The sequence below is a fragment of the Pieris rapae genome, chromosome 1 (assembly GCF_905147795.1).
Source record: "Pieris rapae chromosome 1, ilPieRapa1.1, whole genome shotgun sequence".
Classification (NCBI taxonomy): domain Eukaryota; kingdom Metazoa; phylum Arthropoda; class Insecta; order Lepidoptera; family Pieridae; genus Pieris; species Pieris rapae.
Window position 1 is genome coordinate 6,861,217 of NC_059509.1, and position 25,151 is coordinate 6,886,367.

The window sequence follows — 25,151 nt, forward strand, 5'->3', positions numbered from 1 at the left end:
TAAAAGGAAATATTTTACTGTAAACCGAATTACTGAAATTCGTAAAAAAATTTAAACCATAATATTTTTCAACCCTGATTCATAGATCATAAAAATGTCATTACCAAAACATATTCAATAGACTTATTAATAATAGTTGCAGCATTTTCCAACAAAAACCTATGTTGTGTCTTCAAACCTCCCATTCTATTGTTCCGAGCCTCTTTTGCCTTTGCCTAAAAAAAACAAACTTTTTAAGTAAGAAAAATAAAACGAGTAAAGAATCACATCATGGAACTTTATTCACTTGTTTATCTTTGTACGACTCATGTGCTAAAGCTAAAGTACTCATTGAAATCTTGCTTTTCTTTTGAATGTCTTTCAGACGGGCGCTGACGTCTAAAATTGCTTCTAAAGCAGTTCTATCAACATCGAGGATTTCATCTGCCTCTTCTTGGCTAGCTTGAAACATAGACTGTTTTCTTGATATACGCCGAGCAACTTCATCAATTTTCACTCCTGTCTTCTCGACATCTTCATCTTTATCTTCGGCAGGGTCTTTACCCGTCTCATCATTTTCAGCTTCAGGAGCTGAAGTATCAGGTGGAGCTCCACCTTCTTCAGCCATGATAAAATAACTTAATAAGATACGAAATTAAGAATACGTAGTAATTCTCTAAAAACTATAAAATATTCCTTTAATGATAGCTGATATAATATCAAATTACGTTTGAGCTCTTCACAATAATAAAAAATAAACGTCACAAAATAGTCAAAATTTAAATTCTACTTTTGAAATTCGTTCTAAAGTTAAAACTGATATTTAAAATTATAGATAAAAAATTAATAACAAAAACTATAAATATATATTACTTATTTCAGTATTTTTTATGGTTTACGCCAAAAACATGATTTAAATATTCTATTAGAGTTATTATTCTGTTCTTTTACAAGATACAACATAATTTTATTTTGTAGATTGTCATAAACCATATTACGTCTAAAAATTCATATATAATATAAACTCATATATATAGAGAATAAAATAAAAATAAAACTTTCAGTTATTTATTATTATAAATACATAATATTCTTTCTTCTATTGAGAAATGCTTTTTTGAGTTAGACTGATGCCTGTAAAAAGTACCTGTGTATACAGATTACAGGCATCAGGCCTGTGTGCGGTAGACACTTTGGATCGCCAGAAGATCTTAAAAGGAATTTGCGGTGGTAGAACTTGGATGAACTTTCATTTCCCTAGATTGGGATCACTCAAAAGATGTTCTATTAAACTTAATTTAAATATCGCTAGTCTGCCTGCACTTTTTATATTTTGTGGGAGTCTATTATACCGCAGCAGTCCCCCAAAGCTCAATGTTTTTTGCCGTAATTGGTTCTATATGTACTTAGGTACCTAGAATTAAATTATGAGTAATGAGGGCCTCGTGAACTGCGCTTTTGAATTTGATTAATTTAAGAGAAATTATTTAATATTTTTTTACTCTTAAATTTCTGAACCAATTTATATAATACTGAGTACGGTATGATATATAATTTCATTTTAATGATGATTGATGATAGATATGTAGTAGTAGCGTAAATTAAAATACCAATGGTATTGGTAAACTTTGTTTCACTGTTTTTTTTACGCTTCGTTACACGTTTCACTAGTGCTTGTTTTAGTTAAGATCGCCTAGTCGAGCAAATTTGACAATACTTAAAACGTCAAAAATCAGACAACCCTAAGCGGGAAATGGGAATCTTAATGCTTGAATTCAAAATAGAAAAGTTATAAACATAGAGTAACTTCTTATATAGGAAATAGAGAGCTATCTTCAAGCATTTTTTGTACTACCGGGTTTGATCAGCGACCTCCTTACGCGCAAGTTGGAACTACTTTTCGAGGAAGCGGGAAAATCAAATTTTTAGTTTTTAATAAATTGTTATATTTTTTAGATACTGATTAAAACAAATGCCGCTTCGTATAAAAATGGCAGCATTTGTTTTAAACAGTATCTAAATTTAAAATGTTATTGGAAATTGGAGAAGAAATAAAACATTTATGTTTACAGGATTTATTAGTCAAAGTACATGAACATTGCAAATTGTCATCATCACTACTCTTTAAAATCTAATATTTCGCCAAAAAAAAGCCTTTGTAATTGTCCTCTACCACTGTAGATAAAAAGAATACGAGTTGCTTGTTTTTTAAGTTTATTTTTGATCTTTCAGTGCTTTCAGCAAGTGTATAAGCTTTCATTTTCACTCTTTTCTTCAAATTCCTTAAATCTGAAAACAATATTAAAAGTATTGGTAAGCACTATGGATAATATGAAACTCAGAATATGGCAGTTGATATCGGAAAAAATTAACAAATCATAATGTAATGAATAAACTCAAAAACTTCTAGACCGATTTCAAAAATTCATTCCATTTAGAATGATACATTATCCCTGATTAACATATAAGCTATATTTTATTAGGCTATTCACACAGGAATGGGTTCCACAGAGATAAAAACGCGAGGATCCGCTAGTATATAATATTTATGCAACAAGATTGACATTGATGAGTTTACATGTAATACAATTTTTAATTGTTTTCTACGATACAAACTACTCACCAGTCACCACACACCACAAACATGAACTTAGTGTTAAAACAAGAGAACAGAACAGATAGATAACCAACATTTCTATCACCAGTGAATTGAATTAAAAAATATAGTCAATTATATGATAAATGTTTACTTACAACCAATTGGTAATTCTATTACAGGTGTATTTTCATTCAATTCATCAGAAGCTATAGCTTGAGTTGGAGCCATTCTTTCTTCACCTGACAACATAATTTAAGTATCAGTAACAGTATTTATGAATTAACATAATCAACATGTGGGGTGTTGTATAATTCAATACACTTCATAGCCAATATTGAAAGCTAATACAATGTACTCAATTTAATTTGCAATCATAATATAAGTATTGACCCTTCTTTACCTTTACCCATCAAATAATATCATGTTTTGATAAGTAAAAAATATTTGATGTGGTAAGGGAATTCCGCCAGGTGACATCTGATTCAAACAAATATTTGAAGTCATTTCAAAGATGTGACTCGGTGTTAGTTAGTAAATAGAATAAATGCTTCAATATGATGTTTTGATCTAAAATTTTTTGGTATTTAACTATTAAATTAAAATACATACCTGCCATATTAACGGTTGGAATTGATAATGACAGTCTCTCGTAGCGACAGTGAAATTTATCTTCGAAATGAGCACGGCATACACGACGATACTTGTAAATATGCTCGAAAGATAATTCAAGTATCTTTCCGCCAACAGCCTTTCTCCAAGCTTCGACACGATCCGGGTCTTTGTTGGGGTTGGGAAATAGATGCAGCACTTTATGCGATGCTGAAAGACACCAACATTAAATTAATTAAAGGAAACAGAATAAGAGTGGAATTCCTTTCTATACACTGTTTATTTACATACCACCGGACTCAAAACACCCAGGTACACAACACTTTTTATCCGACGACATATCGGAAGTAAATGGAGTCCTGTCTCACAATAAATAACTTAAAGTCTTATAAAACCGGAGGAGCGAACTCAACTCAACGGATTTATGAAAAGAGCACGAATTTAAGGCAAAAAACACTTAAAAACGCAAAAGCACAGTATACACAGCACGGCGTCCATGACACTAACTTTTTTTACAATGTTGCAATACACTTTAAAAAAATCTACTACTATTTTTGTTGATACTTATAAAAACATTTGTTTTTTAGTTTCTGCATCGAAAGTTATGATAAAACTCAGTAAAATTGAGTTTCTTATACCAACAAGTTAAATAAACTAAAGTAAACTCATTATTGTTGTATAATAACCAGTAAGCCATTTGTGTTGCTCATTGATTAAAAACTACCAAATTAAGTAAATGTGTAAAAATGGTCACTTCTACCAATTTATAGCCTGACTAAATTAAGAAGGTCACTGTTGAAGATGCATACTATTAATACTTGGAACAATCGTATTTAGACGTATTATGGTACTTTAGTGCCATCTGTATGCGCAAGTTAATAAACTTTTCCTTAATACGCGGCCAAATTAAACAAACATATCACTGGTTAGAGAAGTATATCAAAAGATGACCATCTTTAAAAGTTTTCTTTATATCATTGCAATTCCAAACTTTTTGTACTAAGATTGTAGCCCCTGGTTATAAACCTAAGTACCAACTACAAATAACTTTTATGAAAACTTTAAAATTAAATATATAATTTTTCTATTATAATAGGCAAATAGCTAATTGTGTCTTGTTATAATGCGAAGAAATTGGAGAGGACGTTGGAATCGTAACTACAATAAATCAAGAATATCAACAACCAATAATAAAAGTCTCAACAATTCGACATTAAAAACTTCTACTTCTATCGCCGCAAATTCTGTTAGAGCCCCAGCTAATCAAGTTCCTATTGTCATACCAATTAATTCCGAGACAAGTGTATGGAAAATTTATTTTCCAACTGAAAGTATGTGTCGATTATTAAAATCGATTGGTTTACAATTTTGATTATTATTATACTATATATACATAGATATATGTCAATACAGACTATTTATGGATTTCAATATTGTATGGATAACATCTAATTATAATTTGTAGGTCAGTCACCAACCCCTGAAACAAATAGTAGAATTGAATGTTTTAAAAGGTATATTAGTAAGAACAAAGCTATCTTTGATTTGGAAAAAATTGATCAAACTAGAAGTGTACCATTAGATTTACAAACTTTAGTAATTGATGAGGACTTTAACACTTACTGGTCAACATTTCAAACGGATCTACTTGAGAAACCGGAGTATACACTGCCACTATTAGAATTTTGTTTACACGAGGTATAGTTATACTACTAGTATAATTTGATGCATTATAATAAAAAATAAAGGCTATTTTCTTTATTTTACAAAAATATTGTTTTATTATTTGCAGAGCCTAAAATGTGAGTCCAAGATAAAAGTAAGAGTACTGAACCACCAACCTGTTATACCAATAGCAAATTTAAAAGTAAATTATTTTGGTAAGTTTTACGAATATTAAAAAAAAAACACAGCATTTTTAAGGTAATTATTTATTAGGCATATTTAATTTTAGGCAAATTGGTTACAATAAAAGGTACAGTCATAAGAGTTGGTAGCGTTGGCCTTATGTGTACCTCTATGGCTTTTGAGTGTTCAAGTTGTCATGGAGTACAAGCTGTTATGCAGCCACAAGGTGTTTTTACAGGTACAGTATATTCATACTTAAGTTATAAGGTATATTCTAGACAATAACAATCTGAAAATGAAAATATTTCCTATAAAGAGTTACTGTCAAAGATTTTTGACCATGGTAGGTGTGGAAATATTCTTTGATTTATAGTACTTAGAAATATAATTTAATTTCAAATTTATTTCAGAAGTATACTATAAAAAGTATTTTAAAATAAATTTATGTCCTTTCAGCACCAAATTTTTGCCAGAATTGCAGGAGTGGCCACAAATTTGAACCACTGCAATCCTCTCCATTTACAAATACAACTGACTGGCAAGTAGCAAAAATACAGGAAATACAATCACATGTAATCTCTTTTTTACAAATTGACTTTGCAATGATTTCAATTTAAATACAATTCATAAAATTAACATTATCTTGTATATGTTTAAATATAATATTACATTAACAGCAACTATATGCAGCATTATAAGTAAAACATATTTTTAATTTGTTGTTATAATTCCAGAGCCTGTCTGGAACAATACCAAGAAGTGTGGAGATAGACTTACAGGGAGACCTTGTCGGTACAGCTTGTCCTGGCGATGTTCTTTCTGTTACAGGAATTGTACAGGTAAAAATCTAAGAATGATATTAAAGGATTACATAAACTATATTTTTTGTACATTTCTTGTGATTCTCCTGATTAATAATAGTAGTTTCCACTGATAGTATTGTTTTTCTATAAAAATGATTTTTAGATATTGAGAGAGATAAGAGATGCAAAAAGAACTTTTGGAGTACTTATCCATAAGTTCTATCATTTAACTGATGTGAAATACTGGATTTGTATGTGTGTAACAATATATGTAGGTGGTTGTTCTATTGTTTCATAATGAGATTAAATTCTCGCGAATTGTAATAAATAATATGCCCTGACTTTGTGGTTGTCAACTTTACATCGCGATTATTGTTGCTCTGACCATAATCATCTCTAGCTCATCAGTATTCGTGTGCAATCATTACCTCAGCACACTCTACTATACTATACTAGATTAACTAGTCTTTATAATCGTATGTCAAGAAATCATTTATTTTTTATTCTTTTATTGAAGTTATACTTCTTTTGGCGCGACGGAGATATATGATGATAGTGAATTTTTAAATTGCGCGCGCGCACTCACACCTTAATTCGGTATCGTAAAGTTAGGTCTAGGTGGGATGGAAATCGATGACTATGTTCAAGTTCTATATTCTAGTATTTTTATATTTAAAACACGTGTTTCGTAACAGTACAATTAAACAGTGTGAATAAATAAATATTATTTTGGTGTTTTTAAAGCAATTAAATATACGACGGTGATAGTATTTACTAATAATTTATTTTTTTAAATAAAATCTTTTTGCTTAATTTTGTTATTTATCGTTAATCACTACTACATTATAGTTATTTTTTTTTCATACGCCAAAGAAGTATAACTTCTAACTGGTGTACGTAAGTACCACCCACTCTTTTTTTATACTCATGTCATTTGACCGGTATAATCTAATGAAGTAAGGATTTATGTTATCAATAATAACATAAACATAACATAATCTGTAATGTTTGGTTAAGCTACGGTTTCTGCCACTCTGTTCACCTTTGAAGGTCCTCGTAAATTCCAGGTCCGCGGTGAGAGCAAAGGGGGAGAAGATGGCAAACGTGCTGCGAGATTATTGCAGCTGTACCTGGAAGCTGTCTCTATTCACAGTCAGCGGAACTTGAGCAATCCTACTCTATCATTTACATTGAAAGACTATTATGCAATTCAGGTAATTTTTGCTTTCTCCTCATCGATATCGAAGCATTAATAATATGAAATAATCCAGTGTCGCTACCCTTGGATTGCATCCATTTCTTCTATCATTTTTATTTCATAGACAAGTAGGTGATTATCTATGTCATACGATGTCATCGATGGTTTGAGACATGTCGGTTTCCTCACGATGCTTGCCTTAAAAGAAAATACAATTGGTGCACAGCCGTAATAGAATCGATACAATATAAAGCTGAAGATTTTATTTGTTTGTTACACGCGTTCCTGAGATTAGGAAATATTTAAATATATGCTAACTAGTCTATCGAACTTGATCCACAATCTCAAATTGAAAACAATCTGAGATCAGACCATGACAGTCGATCTATCTCCTATCTGCATCCCAATAACCAACCCTACGAAGACAATCCATTTTTGGCGACGGATAGAATGTTGATAATATTAAAATATACATGTCTATATTTAATACATATCAAATAGCGTTTTAATTATTTTAAAAACTGATGTAATTTAAAATCTTAAGATAGGATATTGGCACAGTTGAACTGTCATTTTCATACAAATGTCTATCCATATACACCGATCTGACCTACCATGGATAGCTTGTATCGGCAGATGACTATAACAATCCGTCGATTGATTTTTAGCTAACTTTTATTAATGTTTGGATTAAGATGCCTATCTTAGATGGTCAAAATGGATTTTAAATCAAATCAAAAATCATTTATTCATATAGGTAACATAATGTACACTTATGAACGTGAAAAAAAAGAAATAGACATTAAATGATTCTAATTTTACATTTACTGCCAGTTCTCAAATCAAAGGCGTAGAACGGAAGAGAAGAACTGGCAATAAACTCTCCGCCACTCTTTTTAATCGCCAAGTTTTTTTTACACAATGTAAATTAGGAGCTAGGTTTTTTAGGTTTTGGGATTGAGATAGGTTATTGGGTTTGGACGTCAATTGCGTAACGGCGTTCACATTATTTTTCACTGAAATGTAATGCCAACATATTTTTGAATGACTAGTTTACATTGACCTGTATACTAACATTTTAGGAGATCCATGCAACAGAAGACGTATTTCGTCTATTGGTGCATTCGCTATGTCCCACAATATTTGGGCAAGAGGCAGTCAAAGCCGGCCTCATACTCGGTCTGTTTGGTGGCACGGAACACGAGAGCGCTCGTAGCAACCCGCACGTACTCGTGGTCGGTGATCCGGGCTTGGGCAAGTCACAGTTGTTGCAAGCCGCGGCACACGCTGCGCCTAGAGGTTAGAATTTTATTTTATTTATTAAGTAAGGCAGTTTATTACTAACTTACTAAATATAATGTTTTTTTACGCTATTAATAAATCTTTACAATTACAGTTTATTTATAATATTAACTGGATAGGTAACAATAAATAATTTTATTCAACTAGTATTGTCTTTTATTAACATAACTTTTACACATTTAAAGAAAAACCCTTTTTTACGGCCTATAGTTATGTATTATTGTATTTAAACTTATAATTATTTAGACATAATTTTAAATTTAAACCGAAGAAGGAGGTCAATGGAAATCACAATTGAATTGATCAAGTTACGTTATTTGCGAATGCCGATTGTGCGTCTTTGTCGCTCGATCCGTGCTCTCGTTCGCACTTCAAGCCTTAAATGGAACGCCTCAGGGCGAGGTAACGCCGCATGCTTCATGTTTTTTCGTGCGTGCAGCCGGCTCCATCAAATTATAAGACGTTGTCACGTCAAAATAATTTATATTTCGCCGGTTGTTTCGCAAAAATTTTAGTTAAAAGAAGTTACTTACAAACAAGACTTGTAGACATATTTTTTCGTGTTGCCAGATATTTTAAAATATTTTCGTAACGAATAGTAAACTAATCATTTTGTACGATTAGGTGTTTATGTATGTGGGGCGTCAGCATCAGCTGGAGGTTTAACAGTGGCACTCGGTCGGGAAGCGGGTGGAGACTTCGCCCTTGAGGCCGGAGCCCTAGTCCTTGCTGATAAAGGCGTTTGCTGCGTTGACGAATTAGATAAGGTATATTATTAAAATCGGAAACTTTAATAACATTTTTGTAGAATTACGGCACCAATGAGGGCTGGCCCATTGTGGGTCTAAAGGAAAATAATGTTTACTATTTCAAACGAATTGCCGAACAATGTAGTTGTTTTGTTTAAATATAAACTAAAAATAGAAATAAACTAATAGAGCCACATAAGCGTAAAAATTGTTTTATATTTGTATTATTAATAAAATTATGGGACAGTTTTATGTTGGTTTATTGTAAATTTGAGTTATTAAACTAGCTATCTAACCAATAAACTATTTAGGTAGACTAATTGTATGATATTTAGTTTTATATTATATTTAGTTAGAATTTGGGCATGCATGGGCAATAGAGTAAAAATAAATGATAGCTCCCTTTAAATATTTGGTTGCTTATAGATGCCCGCGCATCATAGCAGTCTCTTAGAAGCAATGGAGCAGGGTCGCGTAAGCGTGGCAAAGGGCGGAGTTGTTTGTACTCTTCCCGCGCGTGCCACCGTACTTGCCGCTGCTAATCCCGCTGCCGGCAGTTATAATAGGTATTTTTAGTCGTAAGAAATACAATATTTTATTTTTGTTTTGTTGGTAATAAATATTTCATTTCTGAATACAATAATTTAAATATAGGCCATACTAAAAATCACAGATATTAGCTCGATTTATAGTTTGGGAGATGGAATTTCATCAGATAGGTCCCAAGATATTTGAATGGTTAAAATTGTATTACAGAGCTAAAACCGTGGCCGAGAATTTGAAACTGAACTCGGCATTATTATCGCGATTCGACCTGGTGTTCATTCTTTTGGATTCACCAGATGAGGTTTGTTTTTTTTTTTTTTTTATATTATGGCCCGCACGGTTTGTGCATTGTGGCCCAGGGTCAAAACAATGAGGTTTGTTGAATATAAAGTGTTTGAAATATTCAGTGGAATCTATTAGATTTAATTTATTATAACATACTGTAATAAATAATAAAAATTAAATATTTCGTTTCTTATTTATTTAGAAAATAAGAAACTAAATATATAACTATAAAAACTATAACTGCAGGACTGGATCTGTTAAGTTTGAATAAAATCTTTTCATAGGTTACTGAGTGAAATCAACATAAGTTTTTATCGATTCTTACTATCGAAATTGCCCCCAAATGAGGTTAATAATAAAATTGCAAATACAAACATAACAATTACACAGATTATATTAATTTTGGCGAAACTTACCAATCTCATAGAAGAGTGATTACATTTTAAGCCACATTCAAACTCAAACTCAAAAATATCTTTATTCATATAGGTAAACATGTACACTTATGAACGTCAAAAAAATAAATTAAATTAATTGTATATTTACATTTACAACCAGTTCGCAACTCAAGGGCGTAGAGCGGGTAAAACATTCTTACGTAGAACGCAACTTCTTAATGCAATTTCACTTCTAAACTTATTTAACTTCTTCAGAAAACCGACGCAATGCTCTCAGAACATGTGTTAGCTCTTCATTCGGGATCTAAAGCAAAGAGAAAGGCAGGTGCTAGCACTAGTTCTATGAACACGTCCGACGCTAGCCAAACTACACGTGATTTGTCCTTAAGGTAAGTATACTTTAAAAAAAATCAGTGGCTACAACCTTTTTAGGTCTGGGTCTCACATTATTGTATATCTTTCATGATCATTTGTAAATCTAACAGGTTGGTCCCCTACCAATCCTTCTTCGTCCCCTAATCATCCTTTTGTGAATTACGCACATCGTCGACTTTTTGGGTGAGCGAATGTTAAATTCGCACATATAACGCCATTGGTGCACAGCCGGGGATCAAACCTGCGACTTCAGGCATCAAAGTCGCACGCTGAAACCACTTGGCCACACTGCTCTCTCGTCAGACTACTTTAGGTTATAATTATAATCATTTTTAATTTTTTTTTTTCACAATTATACAAAGTAATAATATTGCTTAGGGGGCGTTCAAGTATTACGTAACGAAGTGGGAGGGTAAAAGGTTACAGGGCGGGGATTGAATTATGCGTGCGTTATTTTTTTTTTTTTATAGAACAGGGGGCAAACGGGCAGGAGGCTCACCTGATGTTAAGTGATACCGCCGCCCATGGACACCCTCAATGCCAGAGGGCTCGCGAGTGCGTTGCCGGCCTTTTAAGAATTATTAGCTATTTATTGTTGCGTTATTGTTGCAATTGTCGACTTTCAGATACTTTACATCACATAATTAGCAACTTTTAGATTTAATGAATCACTGGGTGGTAACGAAACCTTTTGGATACAGAAAAACGGTACGGCGCGTTACATGGGGGGGGGGGGTCAAGAATCTCCAAAAACTGCGTGACGTAATAGTTGAACGATTTAGTAAGGGATTACTGAGATAGATTCGCACAATAAGCGTGCGCTTCTCAACCCTCAACTCGTGCGTTCAAAAAAAAACTAATTAAACATTAAACCCAAAACAATGGCTTGCCTCGAGTGCACAAGGCTGATCATTAAAAAATATCTCATGAAGCCTAAACTCCACCTAAAGAGGCCTAGGAGGTTGAATTTTTTTAAATAAAAACTCAAATTAAAGTTTCTTTAACTACCTAGACCTCGTTCGATCATATTCCTAGGGCTCATGGTTTTTGTTTGCAATATAAGAAAAAATCTTAACAATAGACTGAAACATAACCTAAAACATGTGATTTGAACCATATTTGTTTGTAAAAATTATTCGACTTATCAGACAACGGCTGCAACTAAAGCCAGGTGAAGTAATAGACGCGCTTCCATTGGTGCTCCTTCGCAAGTACATAGCGTACGCACGCAGATACGTGCACCCCAAACTTAGTACGGAAGCTGCGAACGCCTTGCAAAGCTTCTACTTGGAGCTAAGACATAATCATCAAGCGTCAGATGGCACTCCTATAACAACGCGACAGTTGGAAGCCAGCATACGGCTAAGTCAGGTAAAAAAATTACACACACACACACAACAAACAAAAAAAATATTTTATAGAACAGCGGGTTATAGCGCCATCCATGGACGCTGACATTCTCAGATGGTTCGCAAGTGCGTTGCCGGGCTTTGGAAAATACGCTCTTATCTTGAAGGAACTTAAGTCGGATAAGGATTATTAATGCTGTTGGCAGCTGTTTCCACATAGCGGTGGTGAAATAAAATGATAAGTAAAGCATAGACGGAATGTTTGGAGTTTAATTAAAGCCAAAACTTTATGAAATAATAAATAAATATGTATATAATTTGATAAACTATGTATATATATAGTATTGTCTTTTATTTACATAACTTTTACACATTTAAAGAAAAACACTTTTTTAACGGATTATAGATATGTATTATTATATTTAAACTTATACCTATACGTGTCACCGTGACCACGCACGCTGTAAAGCACGCGAAACGTCGGTTTAAATTTAAAATTATGTACAAATAATTATAAGTTTAAATATAATAATACATATCTATAATCCGTTAAAAAAGTGTTTTTCTTTAAATGTATATATATATGCAAACCTACTTCTTCACAATATGAAAATGTGGCTGTTGATAAATATTTTTTTATTACCCCTCATATAAGTTCGTCTAATTACCTACTGTCTAACTAAAGTCTCTATTTCATTTTATACGTCAGAATTTCTTCATTTGTTGGAAGGATAATTTGAGAAAATTTTGGGTATAAAGTTAATAATTATCTTAACTTTAGGCTCGCGCAAGAGTAAATTTAAGAGAGGAAGCCACACTTGAAGATGCTAATGACGTAATAGATTTAATCAAACACAGTCTAGTTGACACATTCAGTGATGAATATGGAAATATACAATTGTCTAGATCAATTAATGGTTCTGGAGTCAGCTCACGAAATAAGGTATTTTATCTGTATTATTTTATTATTCTTGCTTTTCCATAAACAATGTATTTGAACATGCACCCCAATTGAGATTGTCAGTCAGTGATATGAAAACATTATATAGGACAATGAGATATGGATTAAGATTCTCCCCTCCATAACTTGTAGATAAACTACTTGTATACTCAACTTCAATCCTTTCCTCAATTCAATCCTTAATTCTTTATTGTCAACTTCTTGTATATATTATTATATTTCTGTGTGTGTTGTCTTTTTTTGTGAAGTCATTTTTGTTTTGGGTAACTCTGCTTAGATTAAATTCAATCCATCAAATCTATCCTCACCGTGATAACACTTAGAACGCGACATTGGCGCAATTGTGATTAACACAGAAGTCGCCATTAAAAATAAAGTGAAGTGAGATATGGATTATAGAGCCTTATAATAAATATAGCATACATAAACCGTTTAATGCATTGCCTTATTTATAAAAACAGTGAAAAGTGTTGCCTTGAAATAAGTCGTGGCGAATTTGCAATTAAAATTTAGTTTTTATGCATTAAATGCACGGCGTCGTGACTAAACGATTTTGACGAGCTGCCTTCGCTTGACACAGAACATAAATCATAATTAACTATTTAAATTAAATGAATTCAAGTGACCAACTTAATAAATTATTGATCCTCTTGCCAATAAAGAAATGGTCGATCAGATAAGACAGAAATAAGCATTTCGCCTATTTAAAGACTCAAACATATAGGGCTCCCAGGCTGATCATTTCCTTATATTTAAATAATTATTTCTGGCAGGTAAAAAAGTTCCTGGACGCCATAACAAGAAGATCACATCAGCTTAATAAAGATGTGTTCACAAGACAGGAACTAATTCAAATTCATAAAGCAGCCAGCATCGCGGGCGACCCAAATGATCTCATAGAAGCAATGCACACACATTCCTATTTATTACTAAAAGCTTCAAATACTTATCAATTGATTGCTTTTTAATGTTTATAAAATAAATTTTGTCAAAGCTTTTTTGAACGTTTTAATAAATAATAAAACACTTTAAATAAACAAGTATTAAATATATTTGTCATTGTAAACTTGTGACATTAAAACATTTAAAATTGTTGACAAATTCTTTTCTAGTTATTAGAATTATCACAAGTGCTTTTTATAAAAATTGTGAAAAATTAATTGTCTAGATGGGACATTTTCTAAAGCCATTGAAACATAACAACAACAATACAAAGAAGAACAAACAATTACACAATTAACAAGAGTTGGTATTTGAAATAGGTATTCAAAAAAGAGATTTCCAACACTGCTACCAGCAAATAAATAAAAATTTGAAATAGCTGATAAACCCAACAATGGTGCACACAAAATTGCTGTAAGTCTGGCCTCCATAGTCTCTGTTTTCAAAACGTTTTCCTTAAACCAAGCATACTTATCAGATTTTGATACAATCTTTCCTACATGTTCCATTAATATACCAACATAGTTCAAGAATGACCACATGAGTATATGCCACACCATCCCATGCCACATGAATATAAACAGGAATGTACCAAGTGATGCTAAAAGCTTGTAGGCAATTTTTGGTAAATTTATATATTCACTTGACAGAACAAAACATGGTTTATAGATGTACCTGAAAAAAACAAATATATAATTCAAATCTAAGTAAAATGCAAGTGTAATTAAAATGATTTGCAATCCTTTGGTCAAAACGATTTCTTAATTAATTGTTGCAAGATCTATGATGTAAGATCACATAAACAAAATATTTTATCAACCAATCTATGATAAATATAAACGAAAAAAAACAGCTTACTGTATAATTAAAAATATACTTGGTACTGAATAATGTTGACATTTTACATAAAACTTTTTCAAAATACAAAGAAACAATAGGTGCTTCTTGAAAGTTATGTCCAATAATGATTTAACATCATCTTTTGTCGGGTTTATTTAGAGTAAATTCAGACAGACACAGAGGCCGAATTGTACTAATATGACTTATATACCTACTTGACTAAAAACCTATACAGGCCAACATCAAAATGCCTCCACATTTGAGAGTAAACATGAATTCTTGCTATACATCGTGGAGTAGGTGGTGCGTCAATATTGTCTAGCATAGCAAATGATCCTGTTGTGCCATATGTTATTACATATTTTAAGTAAAATTCAAGCCCCATCCATAAACCTCCACCACACAGGGCTATACTTGACATCTTTCTTACCAACTGAAAACAAAATCAATTTAACTAACTTAAAGAAATTAATATAAAAAAAAAATTATAAATTAAGTTATTACAAATTCTTACCTCTATATCATTTTGAATGGCATAAAAATAAATGAAATGGAACGAAAAATCAAGAAATACTGAATATATTAAGAATATAAAGATGTCTGGTAAAAATCTTAATAGTCTTAGGTAAATGTCAGTATTTTGTACTTTATAGCTCCTTTCAAATTCCTCATATAATATTATAGGTCCCATGTATAAAACTGGTAAATACAAAACATAGCTTAAAAAATTTATGCAATCTTCAGGTTTTATCCTATTTTTTTCTTTGTTTTCTATAAAGTCAATAGAGAAACTGATGCATCTTAATTCAACCCAAGCCATACAAAATAGAATTAAATACACTTCTTCATCTTGCAGCTCTCTGTGTTCCAAGAATGTCCAAAAGAAATTCTTGTATTTCAATGAATTATAGCTTAGTAATAAAAAAATACTGACAAGCCAAATGCTTATTTTCTTTCCACCAAGACAGATAACTGTAGCATATATCACAGGTTGTATTAATATTATAATCATTTGTTTCCAGCCTAAGCAAGTGCAAACAAATGTTAAACTTGATAGTATATACCATTGTTTTAAAAAGCTTGGTGAATATCGACGAAATAATTCGGATACTAGGAACTGTATTATTATGTAAAACCACGATATTTTTATGTAATATTTCCAACTGCTCCACTCAATATCAGACACATCTTTATATCTCGAAAATAACTTCCAACCGGGCTGTAAATCATCTAATGAATATATATTTTTATCAGCTTCTAATATTTCTGAAATAACAAAATGAAGGCTATAAAATTTAAATTAAATTGGTATGTATTTTAAAAGAAAAACTTACCGGTTTGTGATTTTAACAACATATATAAAGCGTAAATATTCGCAATCGTCCAAATTAGTAAACAGATACATAGCTCTGTCTTCGGAATTAATAATTTCATTTTTCTTATATATCAAATAACTCATATTCTAAATGGGATTTTTTTTAAATTAGTAATGTGTATAAATTTGGTACAGTTAATTTTAAATTATTTCAAAACAGAAACACATGATTGTTTTGACTGTTTGCGATTTGTGGCGGAACTCGGAAATATATAGACAATGTTGCCACTTAACAATATGGAATTTCCAATTACAAACAAATTAACTTAAATTTGGTATTTAGCATCCTATACACTCCCCACAATGGGTTACTTTTATTTACTTACCAAAATAGCACCTAATGTTAAATTGTTACTAAACCATTTAGAAAAATATGAATTAATGGTCTGAAACAATTTACAAAGATTTACGCCAATCATAACGTGCTGCTTTAGCAAGTGCACACATATAGGGCAAAATATTTCAACACAATATACGTGATTTGAAATAGAAAAATATGTGTCAAAAGAAATTAGTCATAATTTAATGTTTTGGATATAATGTAGTTTTAAGAATACAATGAAAATGTATTTTTAAAACTACATTATATCAATGAAAATTTGTACAGCTCCATTAATTTCAGTAGCAAAAAATCTGTATAATCATCAATTTAGCTTTAAACTGTATGGCCAAATTTAATGCAATACTCACGCTGACGGCTTGCATGATGTAAGAATTTGGAATCTCAACGCCATAGACAAAATTTATCAGAAATTCAGGATCGTGAAGAAAAATATTGTTTTAAATTTTGTAGCATATTATTATGGTTAGTGTAATGCAGAATCAGTAAAATAAAACCACAACCAATTGGTATGAAATTCAGAATCAATTGAAATACCTTTTTCGAATATTATGGTATAGTATGAATATTAAGCCTTTGGGTATGTTAGGGCCGTTTAGCTGTCTCGATTTAACGATTTCACCGAACGAAACTGCCACAGGGACCCAGCTTTTTAAATTTGTTTTATTTCTCTATATATCCTTTTATAATATTTAAAATATTGTAAATTTGTGTGTTGAAAATAAATACTTCGTGGGTAAGTATATATTTTAGAAACATATTACTTAATAAAAATCATTAAAAAAATTGTGTACTTGGGTCAATCAACTTTTATTTGTCCTGTAAGTACTATGTTTTGTCCCTGACCAATAATCGCAGTTCTAAAGAAAATTAAGTGGTTTTTTGGCATATGTCGCATTTATCTTATTATTAAGCAAACATACGAGTAAATTTTTTTAAATAATCACTATTATTCTGGAATTTTAATGGTTGTCCAGGTGACAAAATATCTGGATGTAGCGTTTTTTTATTTGTCCCCCAGTAGCTATTTACAATGAAACATTACTTTATACAAAAAAATATTATATGGCAATTAATTACGCTTGTACATAATTATTCATTACAATGTTCACTAAGATGCTAGCATATAGACTTTTGTTTGTTTCATAATTTTACCGAATTTTTTGCATGTTCGTTTTGGTCCCTATTATATTTTATTATTCCGACTTCCACCGGACAACGGTAAAAAAGTTCCGAAACCGAAACATAAATGGAGTGATCAGTGCCTTGACAATAAGTCAGTCGATTTGGTGACAACACTCATCCAACCGCCATTTTGATTTCATCATTGCCGCGGTGTCAGTCGGTCGCGCGCGTTTTGAAAAAGTGCGTGGCTTTTTTGTGTGTCTACCGGACAACCAGCACAAAAACGTCAGTATTTGATATATCATAGTAAATAAAAGTGAAATATATTCTATTTTATCTATATTTTTCACTGTGCGTAAGACCTAATTCAAAATATCATTATTTATTATCAGAAAGCGCAAAGACTGATAAATGTCACTCGGACAACCAGTCACTTGGACAACCAAAACCGTTGTCCGTGGTACATTTTGGTTGCCCATAGGACAATTAATTATAGAATGAGCATAGAGCAATACTTTTCCTTTCAATAATTAGTCCTACTACTAGCAGTAGGCCTCTGACATGATTGTGTAACGACTGCCATTTAATTAATTATAGCAACCGGGACCAACCGCTCAACATGGCCTCCGAAGCACGGAAGCATCTTTGTGATGAACAATCAGGTGGTTTAGCTTGCTATGTCCTAACCTGGGCACAATCTTGTGAATGAAAGTGATAAATTGACAAATATTAACTTTACGTGTTCTTTTCCCTATAATGGGTTTGACGGAAAAATAAATTTACTATTTTATTTAAATAAATCGTTCTGCTCTATGTGAATTCTTAAAATATAAATAATTATCTAAAGAAAAAATGTTTAAATATAAAAAAAATTCAAATAAAATTAAAAAAATAAAATTTATCATTGATGTACACTTAAAAGTTGATTGACCCACTTACTTCGAAAAAATTAAGAACGGTGTCCTTTGATAACATTTTTATGACCAATGTATAAAGTTTACTTTTTTAGTGTTCAAAGTTTGTTGAATTGTAGTTACACTAGTTAGTAGAATTGTTCAGTGAGCCATGAGTTTGGGCTCAAGATAAATCGCAGCAAAACCAAGGTGATGATTGTTGACCGTACAGGAAATAATTCACCGCAAGTCACTCAAATCGCGAAATGCAATGGTCCAATCGTATATTTATCTTGGGGCACAGATTTCAAGCAATGGCGGCTGCATCGATGAGGTCAAACGATGTATGGACATCACAAGAGCGGCGAGGGACAAGATGCAAAAGATATGGAGAAACAAGAATATAACAAAAGCCACGAAGACCAGGCTCTTGAAGACACTTATATTCCCCATTTTCTGTACGCAGCTGAAACGTGGACCTTGCGTGATGTGGAAAGGCAGAAAATAGACGCTCTGGAAATGTGGTGCTGGAGGAGAATGCTTGGGGTTTCGTCGACCGAGTTTCGTACAAACGTCACGATACTTCAAGAGTTCGGTATTAAACAGCGTCTGTTTTCAACAGTACAATCTCGCATCCTTACATTCTTCAGATACGTATCTCGGCGTGGTGATCAGTCCATATAACGCCTTGTCGTCCAGGAGAAGGTAAAAGACACTAGACCGCGCGGCAGGTCACCTACGCGTTAGACTGATCAGATTAAGTCTGCCGTAGGAGAATCACTGAATCAGTGCAGCAGGATGACCTCTAATAGGCAACGATGGCGGAAGGTCGTGAAGCGCATCACATCTGCCGCTTCTATTACCACTACCACATAGCGATCACAACCGCACTGTCAAGAGTGTACCGGATAAGAAGAAGTAGAATTGTTAAGAACATAATATACATATAAAATATATACATATAATATACAAATACCAGCAAGAAAGAGATGCATAGTAAATGACGTCAACCTTCTTATCTAAAGAAGTCTCAACTCTCAGTCAGCTTTCAAAACAAATCTACGGAGTACAGAGTTTCGTTTAGTTGGCGACTTGCGTCTTGAGACGCGGGTAGTGACTAGTGAGTGTTCAATGAACTCGTGCGCTTTGATTTATTTTATTTAAAACACTTGAAACTTGTTTCCTACAAAAAACTCTTTCATGTTGACACGATTCTTTCCATATTTGGTAAGGGTTTATTAAGCATAGTAAATATTAGTTATAATCAGGATTTATTATGAAATTCTTAACATATGTGGTGTTATTAACGCTTCAACTGTGTTCATGTAAGTATTTTTTTAATTTTCTTTTAAACTTTATTTGTCTTTAAGAGTCATGGTTGGATATAGTTTTCATATATTTTTATTTTCAATTATGTATCAATATCTATTGGTACAACACCTACTACTTGCCAATTATAATAATACATATTCTAACAATTAATTCTTGCATATCTAAGGTTACCATGTCAAGGGCAGGCAATATGTTTAAAAAATGATTCAACTATGTGTATATAAATAATACTTATTGGTTATATAATATAAATTTTCCTGTTAGTTTATATTCACCAACTTGCATTTATGCAAGCGCTGTATCATGATTCATGGACACAATCATAGTGCCAAAACGTTATAGCTTATTCTATATACACAATAACATCTAAGTATAGGCTATGTACTAGTACGGTAGTACCATAGTACATTAATATTACAAGCCATAACTTTCCTATATGCTGGATTGTAATGCATATAAAGTCTCTCTCTATTGTGAACTTTATAGACCTTTAGATAGGTCTTTACCCAGACAAGTCATTTTAATAATTTAAGATACCTATACATTTCTGTTATTAAACCAATGAAACAATTAGTCAAACGACTCTTTATTCATTCAGGTAATCTAATGAATCTACCGCAACGTGCCGATTATCATCATGTGTCTTTTATTTCAGGTTGGGGCAAAGAGAAATACAGCCCCGTTAATGACTTTCTCTCACATGAGGCTGGAGGTCAAGTTTTACCTTACGATAAGAACAGTAATTCTCAATTTCCTACATTAAAACCTCCTTCAGTGTCTTCAATTAAGCCGCAAGTAACGAGTCCTGCTAATAAAAGGGATTACGTCGCACCTCAATTCCCAACTTTGCGTCCTATAACAAAGCCATCCACTTTGCTTGTAACACAAAATCCTCTCCCAAGTACTAAGTCTTCTAAAAGAGACTACGTTGCACCACAGTATCCAACGATAAAACCTTCTTCATTGCCAAACCAAGCAAATTTAGGAACTACAACGAAGACTACCACAAATCCAAAAAGGGATTATGTAGCGCCAGCATTTACGACACCAAAACCTCAAGGAGATAATGCCAAAGCCCAACAAGGAAAAGTAAAAGATTTAATAAATTTCTATGACGGACAAGGTAACCAAGGAAGTACAGGAATACCTAAGGTACCAAGTTATAGTTCGATTCTTAAGGCTCCTACAGTTGGCCCACAACCAGTGACGCCATCACATGGATTAGGTCTCTCCACTAAACCTAGTTTTAGTTCAATCGCATCAGGAAATAGAAACAGCAAGCCAAGCACTCAAGCTTCGACTACTAAAGTGGGAGCCACTGGTGGGAATTTACCCAGCTCTATTTTAAACAATAACAAAAACCTCCAAGGCGTAAATTCTCCTACCGATGCCGAATTACAAACGTTATCTGAAGAGTTGCTAAAAAAAGATGTCAACAATGCTGCCAAATTAATCACAGTCAGTTATCAAGAGAAGACTTCGTCTGGATCAAAAGATGATAAGGCACCACAAGTGTAAGTGGATACCTTTTTTACTGTCTCAGAACCTGTCGATACCATTACGTACGTAGTAGTACCTACTGTTCATAATTAGGAAGGAAAAAATTGTCTAGAAAATATTAAGATATATAAATTTCCTCCAGAAATTGGCAACTAAATGTATTCTTACATTTTTAAGTTGACCTTGTCGACGAGGTAAACATAATACGTTATTGTTTGCAGATTACTCACTATATCACCTGAAGTATGGAATATACCAACAATACAAAAGTTTTTACCACTATTAGATAACTATGAAAGAAATACATTGATAAATGAGCATGTAACACCTCAGGTAAATTACTATATAAGAGTTAATAAATCTCTTTGTAATACAAACACTAAATATGATTTATTGAAATTTATAACGATTTTAAGTAATTTATCATTTAAAGTACTCAATTGAATTTGATGGAAATTCAGAGGAAGTCTTCTTATACAGTTGAATAAACAAAGCAAGCAAGAACAAAGCAACAGTGACCAATCAATTTCAATATATCTGTCTCAATTTTTATACAAGTTCTATTTTCATTAATATACAAGGTGTGACACATTTTGAATACATATTCGTGATTGGACCTAAAAAATATTTTCTTCTCTTCTTACCAAAATCATTTGGTAACTTAAAATATTACCTACGTATTTTAAAAGCATGTATAAAAAGTTATAAAAACTAAGTACTTAGGTACCTAATGCATAGACGTAAGCCTGAGTCTGATTATTTGCTTTTTAGGAGAGAAATGAAGAAAATGCTTTCATGGATGCTATTATGTCCACAAATGTTATTCGTCATCTGATGAGCTTTTTGAAAGACAAAGGTATTAATTTATTTTACTAATTCATTTACATTATACATATACATACATTCATACATTGGGATAATTTTATAATTATCCCAATAGTACAATTATAGATATAAGGCGAAAATTAGATCATAATTTTGAAGGTAATGTATCTGTTTTGTAGTTTTTGCTTTACTAAATACAGTCAGTGTCAGTAATTCGATATATTCAAAAAAGTTTTTCTTTAGATATTAGTTTATTTTATATAAGTTATAGTAACGTGTTTTTGTTAATTATATTGCATTTATTGTACTCCACCCTCTGTTGGTGTTTCTTTGTGCTTGTTTCCCAATAGGGTTACTTGTTTCACATGTAAGCGCTATGGCCGCGTTGCCTTATAACTTTTGTAACCTGGTTTTTATTTTTGTTATGTGTATGTTTTTGAATAAGGTAATTAAGTAAAAATAAATAAATAATTTTAAACGTATTTCTTTTAGGATACGTAACTCAAGATCCACGTCAGCAAAGGGAATTTTTAAAACAAATGTGGTTTGGATTATATTCAAGAGGAAAAGGAAAAATAAGCAGCTCAGGTTTTGAACACGTTTTTGTGTCGGAATTGAAAAATTCCGAAATATCGGGTAAGCTATAAAAGCATTATGTTTAACTTTCACCGGCCTCTGTATGTTTGTCTAAGAACGGTTTTTGTATGTTTTAGGATTACATAATTGGATTTATTTCTCCAAAGAAGAAACTGCAAACCGTGTGAATTATTTGGGATACTTAAAATATGTTAATTTGGCGGATGTAAGTATCGTAAACTGACCTTTACACATTTGCCTTTATTAGAGGTACTTTCAAAATTATGTACGGTTTTGAAGTGGCCAGTCTAAAAACCTTTTATCGATAAAAAAAACTAATTTACATACCAACCAATCTTAAATTTCTAATAGAAGATTAGAAATTTAATTTATTATTAAATAATTACTTACAAATGACTATATAGTATACACAATATTAATATAATTTTTCCATATGCTATATAGAAATATATAATATTTATATGTTATTACAGAAAGGCGCTGTTTTGAAAATGCATTTCAATCAGCAGGGCGTGGACAAACCAGTTGGAACGATGTTTATCGGCACTTCCCCTGAATTAGAAATGTCACTTTACACATTGTGTTACGTCACTAGAGTAGACAATGATTGCAAACTCAAATTAGGAAATAACGACGTTAATATTGTAACATACAATTTTCGCTATAGAAGCAAGAATTACATTGGCAGCGCTTATCCACAGATATAATTGACAAAAAGTAGCTTTGAGATACAAGTCCCAGTCAGTCAAAACTTATTTGAAATTTTACGATATTTTTGAGTGATTCAAATTTTATATGTTTTCGAAAGACAGGTGATAGAAAATAATACTCATGGTAATATGTAACTAAATATAGTTCTGTCAAAAATCTTGTTTTATTGTTACGACTTAAAGTCTATACGATGCATTAACTGTAACAGTTTACCTGCATTAAATTATTATTATAAATCACATTATTCGCAACAGAGATCACACTTACGCCTTTTGGGATTGTAAATGGTACCGTTCCCAAGTGTGCTAATGTGATTTACATGCATTTTTTATTACGCTAGTCAGAATGTACTTTTATCTAAAGTATTCAATTTTTGTAATTCGTTGAACGAAAGGGAATAACCATAGTAATATAATAATAGTTTTCTTAACCTATTTCTTGTTGTAGTTTACCTTTCAAACCCAAAACCTTAATTTTCTGTAGTAGTAGTAGAAGAACGCTTTACTGTAGTGCACTTCATTATAAAAGAAGTGTTGTCCCTCTAAAGAGGACAGCCGATTTGTAGCCGTGGTTTATGACGGTTGCACATTCAAATGACTGATAGTTATTCTTTACAGTAACCTTATCCATGCAGTTAAGTGTATGCGGAGTGAGAACCGGCATGAGATTCTGCGAACTGATATAATTCTTATTTGCTATGCGGCACTTCATTTATTCACATAAATTATCTTCTGATTAAATTTTTCATATTAAAGTTAGATTCCTGTTGAAATGACGTACCAACTACCAGTGTTGTCAACATAACGAAATAGGCAATATACTACTGCCGCTACCATAAATCCCACGACGGTTCTCGACTCTTTTTGTTTAACCGAATCTGAAGGCTTTCTAGACACATATGGAAAGTGCTTTTTCCGCAGCCAAGAAACACTTTACAACATTAGAGCAAAGTCGACAGTAGCGGCGAGCTGCTGTAGCACCTTATTCCGTCATATTGTGTTAAGTGGATTCGAATGTAACTTTAAGAAACCTAATTAGAAAAAATCACAATATTATTTTTAATTTACATATTATAATTTGATAATTGTTTATATTCCATTCATAAACCCATTTTGTTCTGAATTTAAATAATTTGTTTTTAATTGTAGCTTAATGCAAATGCATATTAAAGCAAATGTAGCAATAATTACTGTTTTGCATCAACTTTTGCAATGTTATAAAAGTTCGGTAGTTTGAAAATCATCATTAACAAGTACTTTCAGGAATATTAGTATATCATCGGATCATTGTCTTGTGTTACTGCAAAAGGAAGAGAATTATCGTTATAGTAGGCAAAAGACCTCGCACGGGCCATCCCCTGCCCTGACCTATTTACCTGTTGACCTCTCAGATCTCAGACGATTTGTTGCTGACCGCTGTAACTGAAATTGGTTATGTAAATTTTCCTAACTACTACAGACTAATCTAGATAAAGTATTAAATTGCCTGTAATAAAAGGAAAGAAAAACATGCATGAATTCAGTTTAGTCTATAAACAACTTTCTATTAGAAGTTTTACAAGTATGTCTTATTGTTGTTAAAGTTATTTTATTGGGCATTTAATATTTGTTCATTTAACTTTATTTGTACTGTCGGCGATTGTGATTGTGGCGTCTTATAAATTTGAGTTG

At 32.2% G+C, this 25,151-nt stretch overlaps 5 protein-coding genes and 1 long non-coding RNA gene across 8 annotated transcripts in view; 2 read left to right on the top strand and 4 right to left on the bottom strand.

Annotated features, from left to right (window-relative positions):
* The window catches only part of LOC110995795 (dynein axonemal heavy chain 8), a 52,327-nt gene extending 51,619 nt beyond the window's left edge, over positions 1 to 708 (bottom strand). The window contains exons 1-2 of the mRNA XM_045628394.1: positions 287 to 708; positions 105 to 215 (exon numbers count right to left, since the gene is read on the bottom strand). Coding sequence (XP_045484350.1) covers positions 105 to 215; positions 287 to 607 — 432 coding nt within the window. The 5' untranslated portion in view covers positions 608 to 708. The remainder of the gene's footprint in view (positions 1 to 104; positions 216 to 286) is intronic.
* A 1,330-nt stretch (positions 709 to 2,038) lies between these two features.
* On the bottom strand, positions 2,039 to 3,730 carry LOC110998957. 2 transcript variants are annotated; one of them, XM_045628577.1, is made up of 4 exons: positions 3,479 to 3,730; positions 3,188 to 3,397; positions 2,734 to 2,817; positions 2,039 to 2,268 (listed from the first exon to the last, which is right to left on the bottom strand). In XM_045628577.1, exons 1-4 carry the CDS (start codon positions 3,525 to 3,527, stop codon positions 2,111 to 2,113), a joined length of 501 nt encoding a protein of 166 aa, XP_045484533.1. In that variant the 5' UTR covers positions 3,528 to 3,730; the 3' UTR covers positions 2,039 to 2,110. The 2 variants fall into 2 exon arrangements, with proteins under 2 accessions (XP_045484533.1, XP_045484536.1); XM_045628580.1 differs by lacking the exon at positions 2,734 to 2,817 and having other exon boundaries at positions 3,479 to 3,729.
* Positions 3,731 to 4,210: 480 nt separating this feature from the next.
* Positions 4,211 to 14,000, top strand: LOC110995840 (DNA helicase MCM8). Its single transcript, XM_045628567.1, has 15 exons — positions 4,211 to 4,518; positions 4,653 to 4,885; positions 4,980 to 5,067; positions 5,142 to 5,273; positions 5,492 to 5,607; positions 5,770 to 5,874; positions 6,906 to 7,052; positions 8,119 to 8,335; positions 8,963 to 9,105; positions 9,514 to 9,653; positions 9,844 to 9,934; positions 10,572 to 10,705; positions 11,840 to 12,062; positions 12,822 to 12,983; positions 13,775 to 14,000. The coding sequence occupies exons 1-15, from the start codon at positions 4,311 to 4,313 to the stop codon at positions 13,967 to 13,969; spliced, it is 2,334 nt and encodes a 777-aa protein (XP_045484523.1). The 5' UTR covers positions 4,211 to 4,310; the 3' UTR covers positions 13,970 to 14,000.
* Positions 5,724 to 8,220, bottom strand: LOC123689265. The gene is made up of 3 exons (XR_006750289.1): positions 8,112 to 8,220; positions 6,881 to 6,968; positions 5,724 to 5,854 (listed from the first exon to the last, which is right to left on the bottom strand). It is a non-coding gene; the product is annotated as an uncharacterized LOC123689265 (long non-coding RNA).
* A 40-nt stretch (positions 14,001 to 14,040) lies between the features above and the next one.
* On the bottom strand, positions 14,041 to 16,373 carry LOC110995839 (protein-cysteine N-palmitoyltransferase Rasp). 2 transcript variants are annotated; one of them, XM_022263197.2, is made up of 4 exons: positions 16,118 to 16,373; positions 15,298 to 16,049; positions 14,999 to 15,216; positions 14,041 to 14,618 (listed from the first exon to the last, which is right to left on the bottom strand). In XM_022263197.2, exons 1-4 carry the CDS (start codon positions 16,215 to 16,217, stop codon positions 14,126 to 14,128), a joined length of 1,563 nt encoding a protein of 520 aa, XP_022118889.2. In that variant the 5' UTR covers positions 16,218 to 16,373; the 3' UTR covers positions 14,041 to 14,125. The 2 variants fall into 2 exon arrangements, with proteins under 2 accessions (XP_022118889.2, XP_045484528.1); XM_045628572.1 differs by lacking the exon at positions 16,118 to 16,373 and having other exon boundaries at positions 15,298 to 15,482; positions 15,848 to 15,980.
* A 3,197-nt stretch (positions 16,374 to 19,570) lies between these two features.
* LOC110995835 (uridylate-specific endoribonuclease C) lies at positions 19,571 to 23,637 on the top strand. The gene is made up of 7 exons (XM_022263190.2): positions 19,571 to 19,841; positions 20,504 to 21,362; positions 21,570 to 21,681; positions 22,120 to 22,204; positions 22,666 to 22,809; positions 22,887 to 22,975; positions 23,244 to 23,637. The coding sequence occupies exons 1-7, from the start codon at positions 19,793 to 19,795 to the stop codon at positions 23,475 to 23,477; spliced, it is 1,572 nt and encodes a 523-aa protein (XP_022118882.2). The 5' UTR covers positions 19,571 to 19,792; the 3' UTR covers positions 23,478 to 23,637.
* The last annotated feature ends 1,514 nt before the right edge of the window (positions 23,638 to 25,151 follow it).